At 41.0% G+C, this 25,227-nt stretch overlaps 1 protein-coding gene across 1 annotated transcript in view; it reads right to left on the bottom strand.

Annotated features, from left to right (window-relative positions):
* LOC149135253 (uncharacterized) overlaps positions 1–23,222 on the bottom strand; it is a 39,007-nt gene extending 15,785 nt beyond the window's left edge. The window contains exons 1-2 of the mRNA XM_089353484.1: positions 23,124–23,222; positions 6,331–6,462 (exon numbers count right to left, since the gene is read on the bottom strand). Of these exons, the coding sequence (XP_089209610.1) occupies positions 6,331–6,462; positions 23,124–23,222 (231 nt within the window). The remainder of the gene's footprint in view (positions 1–6,330; positions 6,463–23,123) is intronic.
* Positions 23,223–25,227: the final 2,005 nt, after the last annotated feature.

The raw sequence follows: 25,227 nt of genomic DNA, 5'->3' as shown, positions 1-25,227 counted from the left end.
CATAAGAAAATTATGTGTTTGCTTTAAAATTTGAGATTACATAGACAGTATTTTACGTAGGATATGGGCAGTTCCGATGAGCACTATCTTTTGAACTTCAGCCATTTTGGGGTTTCCTGGTATCTGAGGTAGGTAGTAATCAGCCCGTTTCGCTGTCATTCCCAGGGCACCTATGACAATAGGTATTGTTTTCGTCTTCAAATTCCACATTTTGCTCATTTCTATTTCAAGATCTTTATATTTGCTCAGTTTTTGGCAGGTCTTGACAGATACGTTTATATCGATTGGGACAGTCATATCAATGAGGAGGCATGATTTTTGTCTGAAGTCTTTCAGTATGATGTCTGGCCTATTTGCGTCTTTCTGTCAGTTTGAATGGTGAAGTTCCAGAGGAGTGCAATGTGATCATTTTCAAGTACTGGGGGTGGTTTGTATTCCCACCAGTTTTTATCATGGGGCAAGTCCAGGTTTTTGCATATTACCCAGTGAATATATTGTGCAGCTCTATCATGCCTGTTGAGATACTCTGTAGGCGCAAGCAGACTGCGCATGGAGACAACATGATCGATGGTCTCATTTTGTTGTTGGCACATACGACATAATGGAGAGCTGCCGTTCTTTAATATGTTGGCCTGGTAGTTCTTTCTAGGTAGGCATTGATCTTGGGCTGCTATGATAAACCCCTCTGTTTCTAATTTCAAGCCAGAGGCCATTAACCATTGGTGGGTAAGGGCTTTGTCAATATCTGCATTATTCGCTCTCTTTGGGTATTTGCCATTGAGAGGTTTTCCAGTACAAATGCAAACACCACAAATTTCATTATACCCCTACACAACGCACCACCAGCACACATACTCACACTAAAAATAACCCAAGAAAACTATAATAAAATAAAAGAAAAGTTTCCGAATGATGTTGGGTCGCTAGGGAGAAGCTTCTCCCAAAGCCTTTATCAGAATTTAGTGGAGACACCCACACGAAAACATAGGGGAGCCACCCCACCAGAAAACAGTAAGTAGAGCCTTTTCTCCTCTAATACTTTCCTTTTTTAAAAAAAACATGGTAATTCTCAGAATCGGAAGCATAAATGTGAGAGGCCTCGGGTCGCCTTGGAAACAAGGTCACCTGTTGAACGACCTGAGGTCTTACAGTGTAGATTTAGCAGCCATTAGCGAAACCAGGCTCTCCAACCCGCAGGAACTCGCAGCCCTTTTTGGCGGGTACGAGATTTTCCTATCTCCGTGTCGGCCGGGAGCGGGCGGTGGAGGTACTGCGGTGCTATTTCGGAAAGGCCTAGACTTGAAAATAAGGGCAGTCTTCCTGGATCCGGAAGGTAAGTTGGTGGTCTTGGACGTCGATAGTAGTGACGGCGCTGCTTTCAGACTGCTGGCTGCCTACGCTCCGACAGGAGCAGGGCAGTCGGATTATTTCAAACGTCTGGAGGTTTTCCTAGGTACTTCTCGCACTTTAGTGCTAGTTGGGGACTGGAACGCTGTCCTAGACGAACGTATCGATAGGGTGGGTGCGGGAGCATCTAATAGGAAAGGGGGATGCAAGAGCCTCGCCAACCTGCTCAAACGCTTTCAGCTGTCCGACAGGTATCGACTAGACAACCCGAATGTGCCAATGTGGACTTGGACTAATCGCATCGGGTCGTCTAGATCGTACTTAGATAGATTTTTCTGTAGGCCAGCGGATAAGGATAGCATAGGGTGTCCACAATTCAACATAGTCAGCTACACGGACCACAAATTCGTGATCTGTACGGTCGACTTAGATAGGCTCCATAGACAAGGCCCCGGTTACTGGAAGCTAAACACGTCGACAACGGCGTGCAAAGCCTACAGAGACCGGATTAGTTTATTAGTTAAGAGGGCTTTAACCGGGGCAATCATCAACAACAACTGGTGGTTCGCGCTGAAGCGGGCAATTAGAGCAGAATCAATTAGGTTTAGTAAGGCTCTAGCTGTAGAACGTAAGAAAGCAGAGCGGGATTTAGTTAACAAACTAGACGAGGCTCTTAGGACAGGCATCGCAACCGACGTGTTAGCAGCGAAGTTGGCCCTCGACCAACACTTTGATGCCAAGCATGAAGGCTGCGTTGTCAGAGCTAAAGCACTTTCGGTAAGCGGGGAGGGGACTAAGGCCGCTCGATGGGCCCGCGTGGTTGAAGCGAAGTGTGGCAACAGAGCGACCATTCGGTCTTTGGTGGACCAGAACGACTGCGAGATTTCGGGACCGAAGCAGATGTGTTCGGCCTTTCAGCAGCACTTTGCTCAATTGTTCGGGACGACGGTAGGACGGACGACGGAACAGACTTTGGTGTGTACCTAGACGGCCTGCCGCAACTCTCGACCAGCGAGGCCGAGTGCTGCGAAGGACCGATATCTGCCTGTGAAGTACGGGAAGCGATGAAAGGCTGCACGAGAGGTAGATCACCGGGTTTGGATGGTCTGCCTTACGAGCTTTATACGTCAATGCCAGACTTGTTTGCGGGCGTCTTGGCAAACGTCTACTGCAACTGGCAACAAAACGGGAGAATTCCTGCTTTTGTTTGTCGGGGAGTGGTGGCTTTGCTAAGAAAGGACCCAAACAAGGGGGACATTATAGGGAACTTTAGGCCCATCACTCTGCTCAACACAGAGTTGAAGATCTTGGCCAAGGTGCTAGCCAAGAGATTGGCGCCTGTCGTGGACAAACTGATCGGCAAGGCGCAGACATGCGCTGTACCGACCAGGTCTATCCACGACAACCTCCATCTCATGCGCTACATCATAGAGAGAGTGGGTAATGAAGCTGGCGCGGGTGGGGCTTTGATCAATTTAGATCAGTCTAAAGCCTTCGATAGGGTCGACCATCGATACATGGCAGCTGTTCTCAAGGCAGCTGGTTTCGGTCCGGTCTTCCGCGGGTGGATAGCTGCTTTATACAGCGGCATCTGCTCGGTCATACGGGTGAACGGCCATCTATCGGAACCGTTCAACATCTCGCGTTCGGTTCGCCAAGGGTGTCCTCTCTCCTCCCTTCTGTATGTATTGACTCTCGAGCCATACACTAAACGAGTATGAAGCGGTGACAGGTGCGAAAATTAACGTGGAAAAGTCAATGGGCTTGCAACTAGGCACCTGGAGGGGCAAGTCCATGCCGTCCAACAGCGTCGTAGGGCGCTGGACAGACGGGCCCGTTAAACTGCTCGGGGTCTGGTTCGGTCCGGACCTCCAGTTGAAGAAAAACTGGGAAGAAGTGACGAACAGGGTGGCCAACCTCACCCAGAAATGGGCTGAGAGGAAACTCTCCTTGAAAGGTCGAGCGGAGGTAGCGAATGCGTACATCGCATCCGTCATCTATTACCGTTTGACCGTCGTCCCTTGTCCCGACCGCTGGTTAACCAAGATAGTACGCTTGCTCTTCAACTTTTTGTGGAAGGGTCAGGTACCACTGGTCAGGCGTTCCATCTGCTGTCAACAGCCACTGAACGAAGGCCTTGGCATGCCGTGGTTGCTGATGCGCAAACATGCGCTCAGGCTACGACATCTCAAGCGTTTCGTGGACGGTGAACAGGTGTGGTCGCCTTTCGTCAGACGCGATTTTCCGCAGCTCGTTTCTTTAACAGAGCTGCAATCCTGGATCAAACGTAGACCGAGAAAGGGCGCTTGGCACCTCGAGTGCCGCCAAGCTCTCACCGCCCTCAGTCAGGCGGGCAGTGCGATCGGTAGTAGCTCCACTCTAGCGTTCTATAGAGGGTTAGTGGGAGAAACGTGCGACGGCGTTCTCGGGGAAACTCTAGGCGTCGAGGATAATCAGCTAAGCAGTCTGTTCAGGAGAACTTTCGGGCTGGGGCCCATGGATAATTTCCAAAGGTCCCTCGCCTGGCAGTGCTACCAGTTTGAGATAAACTCTACCGACATGGAAGTGCCGTCAACCGGGCCTGCCCGAGGTGCGCTCAGGACGACGAAACCGTTCTGCACGCACTCGTCCAGTGCCCGAGCATTGTTGACCTGTGAGTCTATATCGAACAGCTACTGTCATGTGTAGGACGGATCCGGCTATCAGCTGGGTCCATCGTGAGAATTGACCCACCGACCTCCTTTAACCAGGAGAGCAAGGCAATTTTCCTATGCCTAGTGGCTGTAGCGAAAGAGGTGATATGGTGGACCCGTTTGAAAGAGCTAAAGACAGACACTTTCCTCTTTGGCCAAGGCCTCATCAACTTTTTCAAGTTCCACTTAAAAAGGAAGATGAGAGTAGAGAGGGAGGAAGTACTGTCTCATAGCAAATTCGTTGAAAGATGGGTGACTGTTGGAAGAATGGCCAGTATAAACGGACCAATTCTGAGAATACACCTGTAGAAAAAAAAAGGTAATGTAAAAGGAGAAATGGCTCTATACCCCTTTCTTATTTTTTCTGACCAGGCTCCCGTGGTTTTATGGGTTTTTCCACGTGTAACCTTTCCTTTTTCGAAGCGCCTCCCCCTTTGGGAGTTCTACTTATTTATTTATCTATTTATTTATTATATCTTTCTCCGTTTTCTTCCTCTGTTTAGACGAACTTTCCTACCTTTTCGGACAAAACCTTTTGTAACCTTCGTCCTGTCTTTGTCCTTATATGTTTATAATTGATATTAGCCCCTGTGGCCAATAAAACGAATTAATTATTATTATTATTTATTTATTTTTTTTACAAGGCGGCGAGCTGGCAGAATCGTTAGCACGCCGGGCGAAATGCTTAGCAGTATTTCGTCTGCCGTTACGTTCTGAGTTTAAATTCCGCCGAGGTCGACTTTGCCTTTCATCCTTTCGGGGTCGATAAATTAAGTACCAGTTACGCACTGGGGTCGATGTAATCGACTGAATCCGTCCGTCTGTTCTTGTTTGTTCCCTCTATGTTTAGCCCCTTGTGGGCAATAACGAAATAGGTATTTCGTCTGTCGCTACGCCGGGATCAACTTTTCCTTTCATCCTTTTGGCGTCGATAAATCAAGTACCAGCTGAATACTGGATCGATGTAATCGACTATCCCCTTTCTCCAAATTTCAGTATAAAGGATTGTTGTTATTATTATTATTATTATTTTATGTTTGACTTTTGTTTTGCATTTGTACAAGTTGGATCCAAGTCTCACCCAGAGACCTCAAGGGACAACAAGTTAGAAGTTCATGTAGGTGTTATGCCTAGGGTACCATATATTTGGATTTGTACAGTTTTGTTCAAGTGAATGTTTAAGAAACCATAAGAAAATTATGTGTTTGCTTTAAAATTTGAGATCACATAGACAGTATTTTACGTAGGATATGGGCAGTTCCTATGAGCACTATCTTTTGAACTTCAGCCATTTTGGGGTTTCCTGGAATCTGATCTAGGTAGTAATCAGCCCGTTTCGCTGTCATTATTATTATTATTATTATTATTATTATTCAGTAGTTTTATTTTTATAACGTGCTTTCACTTCACTACCGAGCGCAGCTCTGTGCGCCTTGGGTATGTGCTGTGGTTTGCTGTGGTGCTCTTATGTTTACTGTATTGAAAGTGTTTTGCGTAGAATGTGTGCAGTACCCAGTAGTGCAATTTTCTGTATGTTATATATATTTATAAGTCCTGGTGTTTTTGTTATGTATTTGTCTGAATATTTTTTTATTATACCTAAGGCACCTACTATGATAGGAATTGTTTCAGTGTTTATATTATTATTTGGCATTGCTGTGTGACTACTATCTAGATTTTCCTGATGTATTTTTTCTTTCAATTGCTCTGTTTCTATTTCTGATATTTTTTTTTGCTTTTAGAATATATCTTCTTATGTTAGCTAGTTTGTTAGGGTTCATTGTTTTATCGAGGTCTATATTTACATTATTTTTCTTCCATGTTTTATATGTATGTGTTGTTGCGTTTTCGTTTTTTGGGTAGAGTACTGCTGTGAAATAGGCATGTAGGATCGAAATGTGTTCCTCACGTGTCCATTTATGCCGTTTTGGTTTTGTTTGCGGGACATGAGGAACAACGTCCGGCCCTTTATTTTGACGGTCGTCGTTTTCGTAGGGTACCGGTTCGTTTATTTCTGTTGTCAGATTGTTTTGCACGTTCATATCTTCGTATTTTTTTCTTAACAAGCTTACAGTACGTACTTCTCGGTTGTTATTCTTGGGTGAAATAATACCGGTGTTATTTAATATGTTTGTAATTTTTTTGTACATGGTGTTTTGGGGTTCGAAGATGGTCTGATTTTGATGTAACACGTGTGTTTACGATCGCCGTGCGGGTAGTGGAGGTATCAAGTTAAAATACATCATTATATTTGTAAAAATAGAGATAAATTTCAATGAGTATTACTTACTCGGATATAGTCCAACCCTTTGTCAGCTATTTTTTGTATATGGTGTTTTGTTAGCAGTTCATCGCTCTCTGGGAAGGCATTCAACCAGAAGTTAGAGATTTTATCCTTTCCTGGAGACTTCCATTTGCTTGACTTCCTGAGAGTAGATCTTACATCCTCTACCTTGATATCCTCCCACTTTTGCTCTTCTAAGGAGTCTAAGTATATATATATTCTATCAATCCAAGGGGCCTTTTCATTGTGTGTTTTTTTCTTCTGCCCAAATTTTATTCCAAAATTCTTACACTTCTTCTTTTGATGGGACAGACTTTACTGTAACTGGTATTTTCCCTATCTTCCTGTAAAAATGTTTGGGGTTATTTTTAAGCATGTTGTTCTTGAAGGATCTAACGTGCTTTTCATACCTTGCTATGCGGGCAGCTTTAGTTTGATGGTTTCTATGGTGGTAACAATGTCAAATATGGTTTTCATATATTTTATAAGGGGATGCAATCGCTTTGTTTCGGATGAGACGTAGTTTGCTGTAAAGTAGGATTCAATTTGGGTAAACCAAACGGATATGTCTCCAGTGAAAATAGGCACAGGTGAATGAGAAACAACAGCTATTGGAGGTGATGCCTTTGTTACTTGCCGAGTGTGTGAGTCTGGTGTTTCGTTGTTAGTGTAAGAATTATCGCTGTTACGAGTATCTGTACTGCCACGTGAGTAATATTTTGTTTTTTTGTGATGGTGGAATGTTAAGGATTGAAGACAGGAGTGCGTGAAATGTTTGTGAATATCTTTTTGTGGAGAGCAAGCAATAAAAATCAGGCAATACAAATATTTAGCGACTATGAATTATTGTAAAATGCTTCAGTATCCTGGTATGTAAAGTTTGCAGAATCATTGTGTGTGAGTACATTATCAATTGGTACCTACTGTGAGACAGGCATTGCAAAACCACATGTAGGGCGCTGAAACAAAAAATGAGAGCTAGCAGTTCTAGTTATTGGCAGCTGGTAAGATGACTGCCGAAATGGAAAAAAGAAAGAGTCCTCTCTGTGCTTATATCCCTTTTACAACTTCCGTTGTCTGTAAGGGTTATGTTTTGCGCATGCGTCGTGGCTGCCAGCTGTATCCCTTCCAGGCTTTTATGTTTAGCCCCGAGACAATCCAAGAAGGATGACAGGTACACTACAAGTGTAAACAAGTATCGTCAAAAATAGTGGCGATACTACAATAATTGGCGACGAGTAACTACGTTATAATACTAACTAAAATCGTGATTCCTTTGAGCCAGCAAGAACATCTCTATGTGATTGTTTGAACTGTTAGAAATAGCTGTAGAATTTTCTTCAGATCATTATAAGCGTATATTTATCTTTAAAAATATTATTATATTATGTGGTTCTGGGTTCCCTGTACATTGGGAAAATGGCATGAATGGTCATGAATGAAATGCCTTTAATTATGACTGTTTAAATGGGACTGATCTAGGACCAAACAACAACTACATCATCAATAAGAATAACAGCAGTATAATGATTTGTACTATAGACATAAGGCAACTGGATTTTGTGCAATCAACCCCTGTGTTTGACTGACTGATATTTATTATATTATCAGTTTTATTTTTTAGTCAGCAGTACATAGGCCTCATATTGCGCCTCTAAGACTGATAGGTGAGAAGGAGGAAAGTATCTTCAAACTGAAGACCATGTCAGATGCTTGCAACAGAGCTGGCAGAAACGTTAGCACGTTCAAATTCCGCCGAGGTCGACTTTGCCTTTCATCCATTCGGGGTCGATAAATTAAGTACCAGTTACGCACTGGAGTCGATGTAATCGACTTAATCCCTTTGTCTGTCCTTGTTTGTCCCCTCTATGTTTAGCTCCTTGTGGGCAATAAAGAAATAAGATGCTTGCAACAGAGTGGACTCTGTTAAACATTCCCAAAGTGTTAGGTTGTGTTAGTGTTAGTTAGGTGATGAATCAAATCCACCATCTGGTACTTATTCTACCATTCTCTTTTACTGAACTGCTAAGTTATGAGGATGTAAAGAAACTGATAATGGTTACTGGCAGATTTGAACTCTGAATACAAAGGACTGGAGCAAATACTACAAGGCCTCTTGCTATTATATTTATGTTAATACACCCAGCCCGAATTGTTTTTTTACTTGAATTGAATCCGGAATGATGAAAGGCAACTTTGACTTTGGTAGGATCTGAACTCAGAAAGCAAGGATTTGGAATAAATATTGGCTTCAAACTTTTTCACAAAGCCAGCAAGTTTAGGAGATAGATAAGTCAAATTGCACCAACCTCAGTTCTCAACTGGTACTTATTTTATTGACCCCCACCAAAAGGATGAAAGATAAAGTTGACCTTGGCTGAATTTGAACTCAGAGCATAAAGACAGACAAAAGCCTGCCATGCATTTTTGACCAGCATGCTAACAATTCTGCCTGCTCACCACCTTAGTTGGAATAAATATTGTGAAGCATTCTATCAACATCCTAACAAATCTGCCTATTTATTAGCCCTGAAGGGATGAAAAGCAAAATCAGTTTTAATAAGATCTAAACTCAAAATATAATGAAATATCCTTTTATTGTTTCTGCCAATTCAAACTTTTAAGTTCTAGCAAGTAATATGGAGATGATGTTTGTTATCATGACCATTCTTAATTAAAAATAGTGATATTTGTTTAAAAAAATCAGTACTTATATATTTTCTAGTAGGTTATATATAACGAGGTAATGGCCAGCACAGCTTATCCCTTGGCAATTTTATGCCACTATTTGTCTAAATTAGTCCTGGGCAGCCTTGGACCACAAAACTCTCTGAATAGCACACCTAATGATGATGAGTCATGTCTCATGTGGCCAGTTTTTTGAAAAGGTTGCCCTTGCCTGATCTAAATGAAGCAAGAAATAAATTTCTACATGGTCGTTTGACTTAAAAATAGCCAAAGCTCCCTCAGCTCAAAGCCTACAGTCTTAAACAAAGGAAGTACATATAATACAGTATATTCTAGGCTATCCTGTACCTAGAACAAATGCTATATTGATAAATCAATTCAACCAAGGTTGACATGGAGCTAAACAACAATATTAATAGCAGTATCAGTAACAACAACAATTTGTCTAAAAGCTGTTTTTCTTCAAGTAAAACATTGATTTTCTATATAGCCATAAAGCCGATATATGTAAACAAAAGAATGTAGTTGATTGTTTTCCTATCCCCATCACCAATACATTTGTTCACATGTGCTTTTTAATCATCGTCGTCGTCGTTTAACGTCCGCTTTCCATGCTAGCATGGGTTGGATGATTTGACTGAGGAATGGTGAAACCAGATGGCTACACCAGGCTCCAATCTGATTTGGCAGAGCTTCTACAGCTGGATGCCCTTCCTAACGCCAACCACTCAGAGAGTGTAGTGGGTGCTTTTACGTGTCACCCACACGAAGGCCAGTCAGGCGGTACTGGTAACGGCCACGCTCATCTCGCTCGAGAAACCTCATGTGTCACCCGCACAAGAGCCAGTCCAGGGGCACTGGCAACGATCCCACTCGAAAGATTTCATGTATCGCCCGCACATGAGCCAGTCCATGGGCACTGGCACGATCCCGCTCGAAAGATTTCATGTGTCGCCCGCACATGAGCCAGTCCAGGGGCACCGGCAGCGATCTCGCTCGAAAAAACCTCGTGTCACCCGCACGAGAGCCGGCCCAGGGGCACCGGCATCGATCTCGCTCGAAAACAATTCATGTGTCGCCCGCACATGAGCCAGTCCAGGGGCACCGGCAACAATCTCGCTCGAAAAACCTCATGTATCACCCGCACAAGAGCCAGCCCAGGGGCACCGGCAACGATCTCGCTCGAAAGATTTCATGTGTCGCCCGCACATGAGCCAGTCCAGGGGCACTGGCAACGACCTCGCTCGAAAGATATCATGTGTCGCCCGCACATGAGCCAGTCCAGGGGCACTGGCAACGATCCCGCTCGAAAGATTTCATGTGTCGCCCGCACATGAGCCAGTCTTGGTAGGTCTTGGCAGATACGTTTATATCGATTGGGACAGTCATATCAATGAGGAGGCATGGTTTTTATCTGAAGTCTTTCAATATAATGTCTGGCCTATTCACATCTATCTTTCTGTCAGTTTGAACGGTGAAGTTCCAGAGGAGTGAGATGTAATCATTTTGAAGCACTGGAGGTGGTTTGTGCTCCCACCAGTTTTTATCATGGGGCAAGTCCAGGATTTTGCAAATTACCAAGTGAATATATTGTGCAGCTCTATCATACCTGCTGAGATACTCTGTAGGCGCAAGAAGACTGCACTTGGAGACAACATGGTCAATGGTTTCATCTTGTTGACATACACGAATGTTGGGAAGCTGCCTTTCTTTAATATGTTGGCCCTGTAGTTTCTTGTAGGTTGGCATCGATCTTGGGCTGCTATGATAAACCCCTCTGTTTCTGATTTTAAGCCAGAAGCCATTAACCATTGATATGTAAGGGTTTTGTCAACATCGGCATTAAAGCTCTCTTTGGGTATTTGCAATTGAGAGGTTTTTCTTGCAATTTATCAGTAAGAATATTTAAGACAGCAGTTTTAGCACGGGTTTTCATACACTTAGCTTTTTCTCTGCTTGTTTCTAGTACGTCTAATTCTGAAATTTGTTGAATTTGGAATTCACTTATATATTCCTTTGCCTGTTTTGTTACTGAGTATGATGCTTTCTTGTTTTCATGTTTTGAGACATGTTTTAACATCCATTCCTCAGAGTTTTTGAGGTGTCTAGGCCAATTGTGGCAATCTTCATTGTTAATGACAGTTGTAAAAGTCCACGGCCTCCCACTTTTCTTGGCAGATACAGTCGTTCTATATCTGCCTTAGGGTGGTGCATTCTATGCATTGTCAACAATTTTCGTATTTTTCTGTCATGATTACATATTTCAGTAATTGACCGCTTAATGTTATTGAAACTGTAAGTCACGACTGGTATGACTTCGAACATGTTTCTTGCATTCAGTTCTGTCTTGAGTATTGCTCTTACTCTGCGATAACATTCTCTTCTGATGCTTTCCCTCATCACTGAATGTTTGATTCTGTCTCCTTCAAATACCCCTAGGTATTTGTAGCTTACCGTTGGTTCTAACTCCTTTAAAACATTCTGCTGGTCAAAGTCAACGTTAGATACTTCTGTAACTTTTCCTTTTGCATATTTATTGAGGCAAAATTGCATCCTGATATCTTCACTGAATTGTTTAACAATCGCTAGTAAGCTCTGTAGTTGTTAGTCATCTTTTGCAAAGAGCATTAAATCATCCATGTAAATGAGATGATTTATATTTTTGTCAAATATTTTATAACCGTACTGTACATCATTAAGCAATTTCGAAACAAAAGAGGAGTGGTGATACAAAGCCGCTCTAGAAAATGCCACATGGAATTCTTACATCACCAGCATTAAGAGATTCACTGTCACTATTCAAAGTCAGTGTGGTTCTCCATGATTTCATACTCAACGACAAACGTTTCGCAGAGTAGGTGCTATTTTTTATAGTCTATCCAGGCTGTCGACAAGTTTTGTATCGTTTGTGACAATCTTCCAAGATCATCTTACTGATGAGTAGCTGATCTTTGCAACCATAGGACCCACGTTTACATCTTTTTTGCTCATTAGGGAATATGCCACTTTCTATTAAAAAACAATAGGTATATTCAGTCAAGACAAATGTTAGCTTATTATACATTTGTTGTTAAGCAGGTTATGGGTCTATAATTTTGTGGTTCATTTGTTTCTTCATTTTTTGCAGGTAGGAATGTTACACCATTAACTAGCTAAGAGGGAATCATACTAGGTTGTTGCAAAATATTGTAAAGTTTTGTTAGCAGTTCATCGCTCTCTGTGAAGGCATTCAACCAGAAGTTAGAGATTTTATCCTTTCCTGGAGACTTCCATTTGCTTGACTTCCTGAGAGTAGATCTTACATCCTCTACCTTGATATCCTCCCACTTTTGCTCTTCTAAGGAGTCTAAGTATATATATATTCTATCAATCCAAGGGGCCTTTTCATTGTGTGTTTTTTTCTTCTGCCCAAATTTTATTCCAAAATTCTTACACTTCTTCTTTTGATGGGACAGACTTTACTGTAACTGGTATTTTCCCTATCTTCCTGTAAAAATGTTTGGGGTTATTTTTAAGCATGTTGTTCTTGAAGGATCTAACGTGCTTTTCATACCTTGCTATGCGGGCAGCTTTAGTTTGATGGTTTCTATGGTGGTAACAATGTCAAATATGGTTTTCATATATTTTATAAGGGGATGCAATCGCTTTGTTTCGGATGAGACGTAGTTTGCTGTAAAGTAGGATTCAATTTGGGTAAACCAAACGGATATGTCTCCAGTGAAAATAGGCACAGGTGAATGAGAAACAACAGCTATTGGAGGTGATGCCTTTGTTACTTGCCGAGTGTGTGAGTCTGGTGTTTCGTTGTTAGTGTAAGAATTATCGCTGTTACGAGTATCTGTACTGCCACGTGAGTAATATTTTGTTTTTTTGTGATGGTGGAATGTTAAGGATTGAAGACAGGAGTGCGTGAAATGTTTGTGAATATCTTTTTGTGGAGAGCAAGCAATAAAAATCAGGCAATACAAATATTTAGCGACTATGAATTATTGTAAAATGCTTCAGTATCCTGGTATGTAAAGTTTGCAGAATCATTGTGTGTGAGTACATTATCAATTGGTACCTACTGTGAGACAGGCATTGCAAAACCACATGTAGGGCGCTGAAACAAAAAATGAGAGCTAGCAGTTAGTTATTGGCAGCTGGTAAGATGACTGCCGAAATGGAAAAAAGAAAGAGTCCTCTCTGTGCTTATATCCCTTTTACAACTTCCGTTGTCTGTAAGGGTTATGTTTTGCGCATGCGTCGTGGCTGCCAGCTGTATCCCTTCCAGGCTTTTATGTTTAGCCCCGAGACAATCCAAGAAGGATGACAGGTACACTACAAGTGTAAACAAGTATCGTCAAAAATAGTGGCGATACTACAATAATTGGCGACGAGTAACTACGTTATAATACTAACTAAAATCGTGATTCCTTTGAGCCAGCAAGAACATCTCTATGTGATTGTTTGAACTGTTAGAAATAGCTGTAGAATTTTCTTCAGATCATTATAAGCGTATATTTATCTTTAAAAATATTATTATATTATGTGGTTCTGGGTTCCCTGTACATTGGGAAAATGGCATGAATGGTCATGAATGAAATGCCTTTAATTATGACTGTTTAAATGGGACTGATCTAGGACCAAACAACAACTACATCATCAATAAGAATAACAGCAGTATAATGATTTGTACTATAGACATAAGGCAACTGGATTTTGTGCAATCAACCCCTGTGTTTGACTGACTGATATTTATTATATTATCAGTTTTATTTTTTAGTCAGCAGTACATAGGCCTCATATTGCGCCTCTAAGACTGATAGGTGAGAAGGAGGAAAGTATCTTCAAACTGAAGACCATGTCAGATGCTTGCAACAGAGCTGGCAGAAACGTTAGCACGTTCAAATTCCGCCGAGGTCGACTTTGCCTTTCATCCATTCGGGGTCGATAAATTAAGTACCAGTTACGCACTGGGGTCGATGTAATCGACTTAATCCCTTTGTCTGTCCTTGTTTGTCCCCTCTATGTTTAGCTCCTTGTGGGCAATAAAGAAATAAGATGCTTGCAACAGAGTGGACTCTGTTAAACATTCCCAAAGTGTTAGGTTGTGTTAGTGTTAGTTAGGTGATGAATCAAATCCACCATCTGGTACTTATTCTACCATTCTCTTTTACTGAACTGCTAAGTTATGAGGATGTAAAGAAACTGATAATGGTTACTGGCAGATTTGAACTCTGAATACAAAGGACTGGAGCAAATACTACAAGGCCTCTTGCTATTATATTTATGTTAATACACCCAGCCCGAATTGTTTTTTTACTTGAATTGAACCCGGAATGATGAAAGGCAACTTTGACTTTGGTAGGATCTGAACTCAGAAAGCAAGGATTTGGAATAAATATTGGCTTCAAACTTTTTCACAAAGCCAGCAAGTTTAGGAGATAGATAAGTCAAATTGCACCAACCTCAGTTCTCAACTGGTACTTATTTTATTGACCCCACCAAAAGGATGAAAGATAAAGTTGACCTTGGCTGAATTTGAACTCAGAGCATAAAGACAGACAAAAGCCTGCCATGCATTTTTGACCAGCATGCTAACAATTCTGCCTGCTCACCACCTTAGTTGGAATAAATATTGTGAAGCATTCTATCAACATCCTAACAAATCTGCCTATTTATTAGCCCTGAAGGGATGAAAAGCAAAATCAGTTTTAATAAGATCTAAACTCAAAATATAATGAAATATCCTTTTATTGTTTCTGCCAATTCAAACTTTTAAGTTCTAGCAAGTAATATGGAGATGATGTTTGTTATCATGACCATTCTTAATTAAAAATAGTGATATTTGTTTAAAAAAATCAGTACTTATATATTTTCTAGTAGGTTATATATAACGAGGTAATGGCCAGCACAGCTTATCCCTTGGCAATTTTATGCCACTATTTGTCTAAATTAGTCCTGGGCAGCCTTGGACCACAAAACTCTCTGAATAGCACACCTAATGATGATGAGTCATGTCTCATGTGGCCAGTTTTTTGAAAAGGTTGCCCTTGCCTGATCTAAATGAAGCAAGAAATAAATTTCTACATGGTCGTTTGACTTAAAAATAGCCAAAGCTCCCTCAGCTCAAAGCCTACAGTCTTAAACAAAGGAAGTACATATAATACAGTATATTCTAGGCTATCCTGTACCTAGAACAAATGCTATATTGATAAATCAATTCAACCAAGGTTGACATGGAGCTAAACAACAATATTAATAGCAGTATCAGTAACAACAACAATTTGTCTAAAAGCTGTTTTTCTTCAAGTAAAACATTGATTTTCTATATAGCCATAAAGCCGATATATGTAAACAAAAGAATGTAGTTGATTGTTTTCCTATCCCCATCACCAATACATTTGTTCACATGTGCTTTTTAATCATCGTCGTCGTCGTTTAACGTCCGCTTTCCATGCTAGCATGGGTTGGATGATTTGACTGAGGAATGGTGAAACCAGATGGCTACACCAGGCTCCAATCTGATTTGGCAGAGCTTCTACAGCTGGATGCCCTTCCTAACGCCAACCACTCAGAGAGTGTAGTGGGTGCTTTTACGTGTCACCCACACGAAGGCCAGTCAGGCGGTACTGGTAACGGCCACGCTCATCTCGCTCGAGAAACCTCATGTGTCACCCGCACAAGAGCCAGTCCAGGGGCACTGGCAACGATCCCACTCGAAAGATTTCATGTATCGCCCGCACATGAGCCAGTCCATGGGCACTGGCACGATCCCGCTCGAAAGATTTCATGTGTCGCCCGCACATGAGCCAGTCCAGGGGCACCGGCAGCGATCTCGCTCGAAAAAACCTCGTGTCACCCGCACGAGAGCCGGCCCAGGGGCACCGGCATCGATCTCGCTCGAAAACAATTCATGTGTCGCCCGCACATGAGCCAGTCCAGGGGCACCGGCAACAATCTCGCTCGAAAAACCTCATGTATCACCCGCACAAGAGCCAGCCCAGGGGCACCGGCAACGATCTCGCTCGAAAGATTTCATGTGTCGCCCGCACATGAGCCAGTCCAGGGGCACTGGCAACGACCTCGCTCGAAAGATATCATGTGTCGCCCGCACATGAGCCAGTCCAGGGGCACTGGCAACGATCCCGCTCGAAAGATTTCATGTGTCGCCCGCACATGAGCCAGTCTTGGTAGGTCTTGGCAGATACGTTTATATCGATTGGGACAGTCATATCAATGAGGAGGCATGGTTTTTATCTGAAGTCTTTCAATATAATGTCTGGCCTATTCACATCTATCTTTCTGTCAGTTTGAACGGTGAAGTTCCAGAGGAGTGAGATGTAATCATTTTGAAGCACTGGAGGTGGTTTGTGCTCCCACCAGTTTTTATCATGGGGCAAGTCCAGGATTTTGCAAATTACCAAGTGAATATATTGTGCAGCTCTATCATACCTGCTGAGATACTCTGTAGGCGCAAGAAGACTGCACTTGGAGACAACATGGTCAATGGTTTCATCTTGTTGACATACACGAATGTTGGGAAGCTGCCTTTCTTTAATATGTTGGCCCTGTAGTTTCTTGTAGGTTGGCATCGATCTTGGGCTGCTATGATAAACCCCTCTGTTTCTGATTTTAAGCCAGAAGCCATTAACCATTGATATGTAAGGGTTTTGTCAACATCGGCATTAAAGCTCTCTTTGGGTATTTGCAATTGAGAGGTTTTTCTTGCAATTTATCAGTAAGAATATTTAAGACAGCAGTTTTAGCACGGGTTTTCATACACTTAGCTTTTTCTCTGCTTGTTTCTAGTACGTCTAATTCTGAAATTTGTTGAATTTGGAATTCACTTATATATTCCTTTGCCTGTTTTGTTACTGAGTATGATGCTTTCTTGTTTTCATGTTTTGAGACATGTTTTAACATCCATTCCTCAGAGTTTTTGAGGTGTCTAGGCCAATTGTGGCAATCTTCATTGTTAATGACAGTTGTAAAAGTCCACGGCCTCCCACTTTTCTTGGCAGATACAGTCGTTCTATATCTGCCTTAGGGTGGTGCATTCTATGCATTGTCAACAATTTTCGTATTTTTCTGTCATGATTACATATTTCAGTAATTGACCGCTTAATGTTATTGAAACTGTAAGTCACGACTGGTATGACTTCGAACATGTTTCTTGCATTCAGTTCTGTCTTGAGTATTGCTCTTACTCTGCGATAACATTCTCTTCTGATGCTTTCCCTCATCACTGAATGTTTGATTCTGTCTCCTTCAAATACCCCTAGGTATTTGTAGCTTACCGTTGGTTCTAACTCCTTTAAAACATTCTGCTGGTCAAAGTCAACGTTAGATACTTCTGTAACTTTTCCTTTTGCATATTTATTGAGGCAAAATTGCATCCTGATATCTTCACTGAATTGTTTAACAATCGCTAGTAAGCTCTGTAGTTGTTAGTCATCTTTTGCAAAGAGCATTAAATCATCCATGTAAATGAGATGATTTATATTTTTGTCAAATATTTTATAACCGTACTGTACATCATTAAGCAATTTCGAAACAAAAGAGGAGTGGTGATACAAAGCCGCTCTAGAAAATGCCACATGGAATTCTTACATCACCAGCATTAAGAGATTCACTGTCACTATTCAAAGTCAGTGTGGTTCTCCATGATTTCATACTCAACGACAAACGTTTCGCAGAGTAGGTGCTATTTTTTATAGTCTATCCAGGCTGTCGACAAGTTTTGTATCGTTTGTGACAATCTTCCAAGATCATCTTACTGATGAGTAGCTGATCTTTGCAACCATAGGACCCACGTTTACATCTTTTTTGCTCATTAGGGAATATGCCACTTTCTATTAAAAAACAATAGGTATATTCAGTCAAGACAAATGTTAGCTTATTATACATTTGTTGTTAAGCAGGTTATGGGTCTATAATTTTGTGGTTCATTTGTTTCTTCATTTTTTGCAGGTAGGAATGTTACACCATTAACTAGCTAAGAGGGAATCATACTAGGTTGTTGCAAAATATTGTAAAGTTTTGTTAGCAGTTCATCGCTCTCTGTGAAGGCATTCAACCAGAAGTTAGAGATTTTATCCTTTCCTGGAGACTTCCATTTGCTTGACTTCCTGAGAGTAGATCTTACATCCTCTACCTTGATATCCTCCCACTTTTGCTCTTCTAAGGAGTCTAAGTATATATATATTCTATCAATCCAAGGGGCCTTTTCATTGTGTGTTTTTTTCTTCTGCCCAAATTTTATTCCAAAATTCTTACACTTCTTCTTTTGATGGGACAGACTTTACTGTAACTGGTATTTTCCCTATCTTCCTGTAAAAATGTTTGGGGTTATTTTTAAGCATGTTGTTCTTGAAGGATCTAACGTGCTTTTCATACCTTGCTATGCGGGCAGCTTTAGTTTGATGGTTTCTATGGTGGTAACAATGTCAAATATGGTTTTCATATATTTTATAAGGGGATGCAATCGCTTTGTTTCGGATGAGACGTAGTTTGCTGTAAAGTAGGATTCAATTTGGGTAAACCAAACGGATATGTCTCCAGTGAAAATAGGCACAGGTGAATGAGAAACAACAGCTATTGGAGGTGATGCCTTTGTTACTTGCCGAGTGTGTGAGTCTGGTGTTTCGTTGTTAGTGTAAGAATTATCGCTGTTACGAGTATCTGTACTGCCACGTGAGTAATATTTTGTTTTTTTGTGATGGTGGAATGTTAAGGATTGAAGACAGGAGTGCGTGAAATGTTTGTGAATATCTTTTTGTGGAGAGCAAGCAATAAAAATCAGGCAATACAAATATTTAGCGACTATGAATTATTGTAAAATGCTTCAGTATCCTGGTATGTAAAGTTTGCAGAATCATTGTGTGTGAGTACATTATCAATTGGTACCTACTGTGAGACAGGCATTGCAAAACCACATGTAGGGCGCTGAAACAAAAAATGAGAGCTAGCAGTTAGTTATTGGCAGCTGGTAAGATGACTGCCGAAATGGAAAAAAGAAAGAGTCCTCTCTGTGCTTATATCCCTTTTACAACTTCCGTTGTCTGTAAGGGTTATGTTTTGCGCATGCGTCGTGGCTGCCAGCTGTATCCCTTCCAGGCTTTTATGTTTAGCCCCGAGACAATCCAAGAAGGATGACAGGTACACTACAAGTGTAAACAAGTATCGTCAAAAATAGTGGCGATACTACAATAATTGGCGACGAGTAACTACGTTATAATACTAACTAAAATCGTGATTCCTTTGAGCCAGCAAGAACATCTCTATGTGATTGTTTGAACTGTTAGAAATAGCTGTAGAATTTTCTTCAGATCATTATAAGCGTATATTTATCTTTAAAAATATTATTATATTATGTGGTTCTGGGTTCCCTGTACATTGGGAAAATGGCATGAATGGTCATGAATGAAATGCCTTTAATTATGACTGTTTAAATGGGACTGATCTAGGACCAAACAACAACTACATCATCAATAAGAATAACAGCAGTATAATGATTTGTACTATAGACATAAGGCAACTGGATTTTGTGCAATCAACCCCTGTGTTTGACTGACTGATATTTATTATATTATCAGTTTTATTTTTTAGTCAGCAGTACATAGGCCTCATATTGCGCCTCTAAGACTGATAGGTGAGAAGGAGGAAAGTATCTTCAAACTGAAGACCATGTCAGATGCTTGCAACAGAGCTGGCAGAAACGTTAGCACGTTCAAATTCCGCCGAGGTCGACTTTGCCTTTCATCCATTCGGGGTCGATAAATTAAGTACCAGTTACGCACTGGGGTCGATGTAATCGACTTAATCCCTTTGTCTGTCCTTGTTTGTCCCCTCTATGTTTAGCTCCTTGTGGGCAATAAAGAAATAAGATGCTTGCAACAGAGTGGACTCTGTTAAACATTCCCAAAGTGTTAGGTTGTGTTAGTGTTAGTTAGGTGATGAATCAAATCCACCATCTGGTACTTATTCTACCATTCTCTTTTACTGAACTGCTAAGTTATGAGGATGTAAAGAAACTGATAATGGTTACTGGCAGATTTGAACTCTGAATACAAAGGACTGGAGCAAATACTACAAGGCCTCTTGCTATTATATTTATGTTAATACACCCAGCCCGAATTGTTTTTTTACTTGAATTGAATCCGGAATGATGAAAGGCAACTTTGACTTTGGTAGGATCTGAACTCAGAAAGCAAGGATTTGGAATAAATATTGGCTTCAAACTTTTTCACAAAGCCAGCAAGTTTAGGAGATAGATAAGTCAAATTGCACCAACCTCAGTTCTCAACTGGTACTTATTTTATTGACCCCCACCAAAAGGATGAAAGATAAAGTTGACCTTGGCTGAATTTGAACTCAGAGCATAAAGACAGACAAAAGCCTGCCATGCATTTTTGACCAGCATGCTAACAATTCTGCCTGCTCACCACCTTAGTTGGAATAAATATTGTGAAGCATTCTATCAACATCCTAACAAATCTGCCTATTTATTAGCCCTGAAGGGATGAAAAGCAAAATCAGTTTTAATAAGATCTAAACTCAAAATATAATGAAATATCCTTTTATTGTTTCTGCCAATTCAAACTTTTAAGTTCTAGCAAGTAATATGGAGATGATGTTTGTTATCATGACCATTCTTAATTAAAAATAGTGATATTTGTTTAAAAAAATCAGTACTTATATATTTTCTAGTAGGTTATATATAACGAGGTAATGGCCAGCACAGCTTATCCCTTGGCAATTTTATGCCACTATTTGTCTAAATTAGTCCTGGGCAGCCTTGGACCACAAAACTTTCTGAATAGCACACCTAATGATGATGAGTCATGTCTCATGTGGCCAGTTTTTTGAAAAGGTTGCCCTTGCCTGATCTAAATGAAGCAAGAAATAAATTTCTACATGGTCGTTTGACTTAAAAATAGCCAAAGCTCCCTCAGCTCAAAGCCTACAGTCTTAAACAAAGGAAGTACATATAATACAGTATATTCTAGGCTATCCTGTACCTAGAACAAATGCTATATTGATAAATCAATTCAACCAAGGTTGACATGGAGCTAAACAACAATATTAATAGCAGTATCAGTAACAACAACAATTTGTCTAAAAGCTGTTTTTCTTCAAGTAAAACATTGATTTTCTATATAGCCATAAAGCCGATATATGTAAACAAAAGAATGTAGTTGATTGTTTTCCTATCCCCATCACCAATACATTTGTTCACATGTGCTTTTTAATCATCGTCGTCGTCGTTTAACGTCCGCTTTCCATGCTAGCATGGGTTGGATGATTTGACTGAGGAATGGTGAAACCAGATGGCTACACCAGGCTCCAATCTGATTTGGCAGAGCTTCTACAGCTGGATGCCCTTCCTAACGCCAACCACTCAGAGAGTGTAGTGGGTGCTTTTACGTGTCACCCACACGAAGGCCAGTCAGGCGGTACTGGTAACGGCCACGCTCATCTCGCTCGAGAAACCTCATGTGTCACCCGCACAAGAGCCAGTCCAGGGGCACTGGCAACGATCCCACTCGAAAGATTTCATGTATCGCCCGCACATGAGCCAGTCCATGGGCACTGGCACGATCCCGCTCGAAAGATTTCATGTGTCGCCCGCACATGAGCCAGTCCAGGGGCACCGGCAGCGATCTCGCTCGAAAAAACCTCGTGTCACCCGCACGAGAGCCGGCCCAGGGGCACCGGCATCGATCTCGCTCGAAAACAATTCATGTGTCGCCCGCACATGAGCCAGTCCAGGGGCACCGGCAACAATCTCGCTCGAAAAACCTCATGTATCACCCGCACAAGAGCCAGCCCAGGGGCACCGGCAACGATCTCGCTCGAAAGATTTCATGTGTCGCCCGCACATGAGCCAGTCCAGGGGCACTGGCAACGACCTCGCTCGAAAGATATCATGTGTCGCCCGCACATGAGCCAGTCCAGGGGCACTGGCAACGATCCCGCTCGAAAGATTTCATGTGTCGCCCGCACATGAGCCAGTCTTGGTAGGTCTTGGCAGATACGTTTATATCGATTGGGACAGTCATATCAATGAGGAGGCATGGTTTTTATCTGAAGTCTTTCAATATAATGTCTGGCCTATTCACATCTATCTTTCTGTCAGTTTGAACGGTGAAGTTCCAGAGGAGTGAGATGTAATCATTTTGAAGCACTGGAGGTGGTTTGTGCTCCCACCAGTTTTTATCATGGGGCAAGTCCAGGATTTTGCAAATTACCAAGTGAATATATTGTGCAGCTCTATCATACCTGCTGAGATACTCTGTAGGCGCAAGAAGACTGCACTTGGAGACAACATGGTCAATGGTTTCATCTTGTTGACATACACGAATGTTGGGAAGCTGCCTTTCTTTAATATGTTGGCCCTGTAGTTTCTTGTAGGTTGGCATCGATCTTGGGCTGCTATGATAAACCCCTCTGTTTCTGATTTTAAGCCAGAAGCCATTAACCATTGATATGTAAGGGTTTTGTCAACATCGGCATTAAAGCTCTCTTTGGGTATTTGCAATTGAGAGGTTTTTCTTGCAATTTATCAGTAAGAATATTTAAGACAGCAGTTTTAGCACGGGTTTTCATACACTTAGCTTTTTCTCTGCTTGTTTCTAGTACGTCTAATTCTGAAATTTGTTGAATTTGGAATTCACTTATATATTCCTTTGCCTGTTTTGTTACTGAGTATGATGCTTTCTTGTTTTCATGTTTTGAGACATGTTTTAACATCCATTCCTCAGAGTTTTTGAGGTGTCTAGGCCAATTGTGGCAATCTTCATTGTTAATGACAGTTGTAAAAGTCCACGGCCTCCCACTTTTCTTGGCAGATACAGTCGTTCTATATCTGCCTTAGGGTGGTGCATTCTATGCATTGTCAACAATTTTCGTATTTTTCTGTCATGATTACATATTTCAGTTATTGACCGCTTAATGTTATTGAAACTGTAAGTCACGACTGGTATGACTTCGAACATGTTTCTTGCATTCAGTTCTGTCTTGAGTATTGCTCTTACTCTGCGATAACATTCTCTTCTGATGCTTTCCCTCATCACTGAATGTTTGATTCTGTCTCCTTCAAATACCCCTAGGTATTTGTAGCTTACCGTTGGTTCTAACTCCTTTAAAACATTCTGCTGGTCAAAGTCAACGTTAGATACTTCTGTAACTTTTCCTTTTGCATATTTATTGAGGCAAAATTGCATCCTGATATCTTCACTGAATTGTTTAACAATCGCTAGTAAGCTCTGTAGTTGTTAGTCATCTTTTGCAAAGAGCATTAAATCATCCATGTAAATGAGATGATTTATATTTTTGTCAAATATTTTATAACCGTACTGTACATCATTAAGCAATTTCGAAACAAAAGAGGAGTGGTGATACAAAGCCGCTCTAGAAAATGCCACATGGAATTCTTACATCACCAGCATTAAGAGATTCACTGTCACTATTCAAAGTCAGTGTGGTTCTCCATGATTTCATACTCAACGACAAACGTTTCGCAGAGTAGGTGCTATTTTTTATAGTCTATCCAGGCTGTCGACAAGTTTTGTATCGTTTGTGACAATCTTCCAAGATCATCTTACTGATGAGTAGCTGATCTTTGCAACCATAGGACCCACGTTTACATCTTTTTTGCTCATTAGGGAATATGCCACTTTCTATTAAAAAACAATAGGTATATTCAGTCAAGACAAATGTTAGCTTATTATACATTTGTTGTTAAGCAGGTTATGGGTCTATAATTTTGTGGTTCATTTGTTTCTTCATTTTTTGCAGGTAGGAATGTTACACCATTAACTAGCTAAGAGGGAATCATACTAGGTTGTTGCAAAATATTGTAAAGTTTTGTTAGCAGTTCATCGCTCTCTGTGAAGGCATTCAACCAGAAGTTAGAGATTTTATCCTTTCCTGGAGACTTCCATTTGCTTGACTTCCTGAGAGTAGATCTTACATCCTCTACCTTGATATCCTCCCACTTTTGCTCTTCTAAGGAGTCTAAGTATATATATATTCTATCAATCCAAGGGGCCTTTTCATTGTGTGTTTTTTTCTTCTGCCCAAATTTTATTCCAAAATTCTTACACTTCTTCTTTTGATGGGACAGACTTTACTGTAACTGGTATTTTCCCTATCTTCCTGTAAAAATGTTTGGGGTTATTTTTAAGCATGTTGTTCTTGAAGGATCTAACGTGCTTTTCATACCTTGCTATGCGGGCAGCTTTAGTTTGATGGTTTCTATGGTGGTAACAATGTCAAATATGGTTTTCATATATTTTATAAGGGGATGCAATCGCTTTGTTTCGGATGAGACGTAGTTTGCTGTAAAGTAGGATTCAATTTGGGTAAACCAAACGGATATGTCTCCAGTGAAAATAGGCACAGGTGAATGAGAAACAACAGCTATTGGAGGTGATGCCTTTGTTACTTGCCGAGTGTGTGAGTCTGGTGTTTCGTTGTTAGTGTAAGAATTATCGCTGTTACGAGTATCTGTACTGCCACGTGAGTAATATTTTGTTTTTTTGTGATGGTGGAATGTTAAGGATTGAAGACAGGAGTGCGTGAAATGTTTGTGAATATCTTTTTGTGGAGAGCAAGCAATAAAAATCAGGCAATACAAATATTTAGCGACTATGAATTATTGTAAAATGCTTCAGTATCCTGGTATGTAAAGTTTGCAGAATCATTGTGTGTGAGTACATTATCAATTGGTACCTACTGTGAGACAGGCATTGCAAAACCACATGTAGGGCGCTGAAACAAAAAATGAGAGCTAGCAGTTAGTTATTGGCAGCTGGTAAGATGACTGCCGAAATGGAAAAAAGAAAGAGTCCTCTCTGTGCTTATATCCCTTTTACAACTTCCGTTGTCTGTAAGGGTTATGTTTTGCGCATGCGTCGTGGCTGCCAGCTGTATCCCTTCCAGGCTTTTATGTTTAGCCCCGAGACAATCCAAGAAGGATGACAGGTACACTACAAGTGTAAACAAGTATCGTCAAAAATAGTGGCGATACTACAATAATTGGCGACGAGTAACTACGTTATAATACTAACTAAAATCGTGATTCCTTTGAGCCAGCAAGAACATCTCTATGTGATTGTTTGAACTGTTAGAAATAGCTGTAGAATTTTCTTCAGATCATTATAAGCGTATATTTATCTTTAAAAATATTATTATATTATGTGGTTCTGGGTTCCCTGTACATTGGGA

Source organism: Octopus bimaculoides, chromosome 6 (assembly GCF_046866305.1).
Source record: "Octopus bimaculoides isolate indiv1 chromosome 6, ASM4686630v1, whole genome shotgun sequence".
Classification (NCBI taxonomy): domain Eukaryota; kingdom Metazoa; phylum Mollusca; class Cephalopoda; order Octopoda; family Octopodidae; genus Octopus; species Octopus bimaculoides.
The sequence above is the reverse complement of the archived record's forward strand: the minus strand, read 5'-3'. Positions and strand labels throughout refer to the sequence as shown.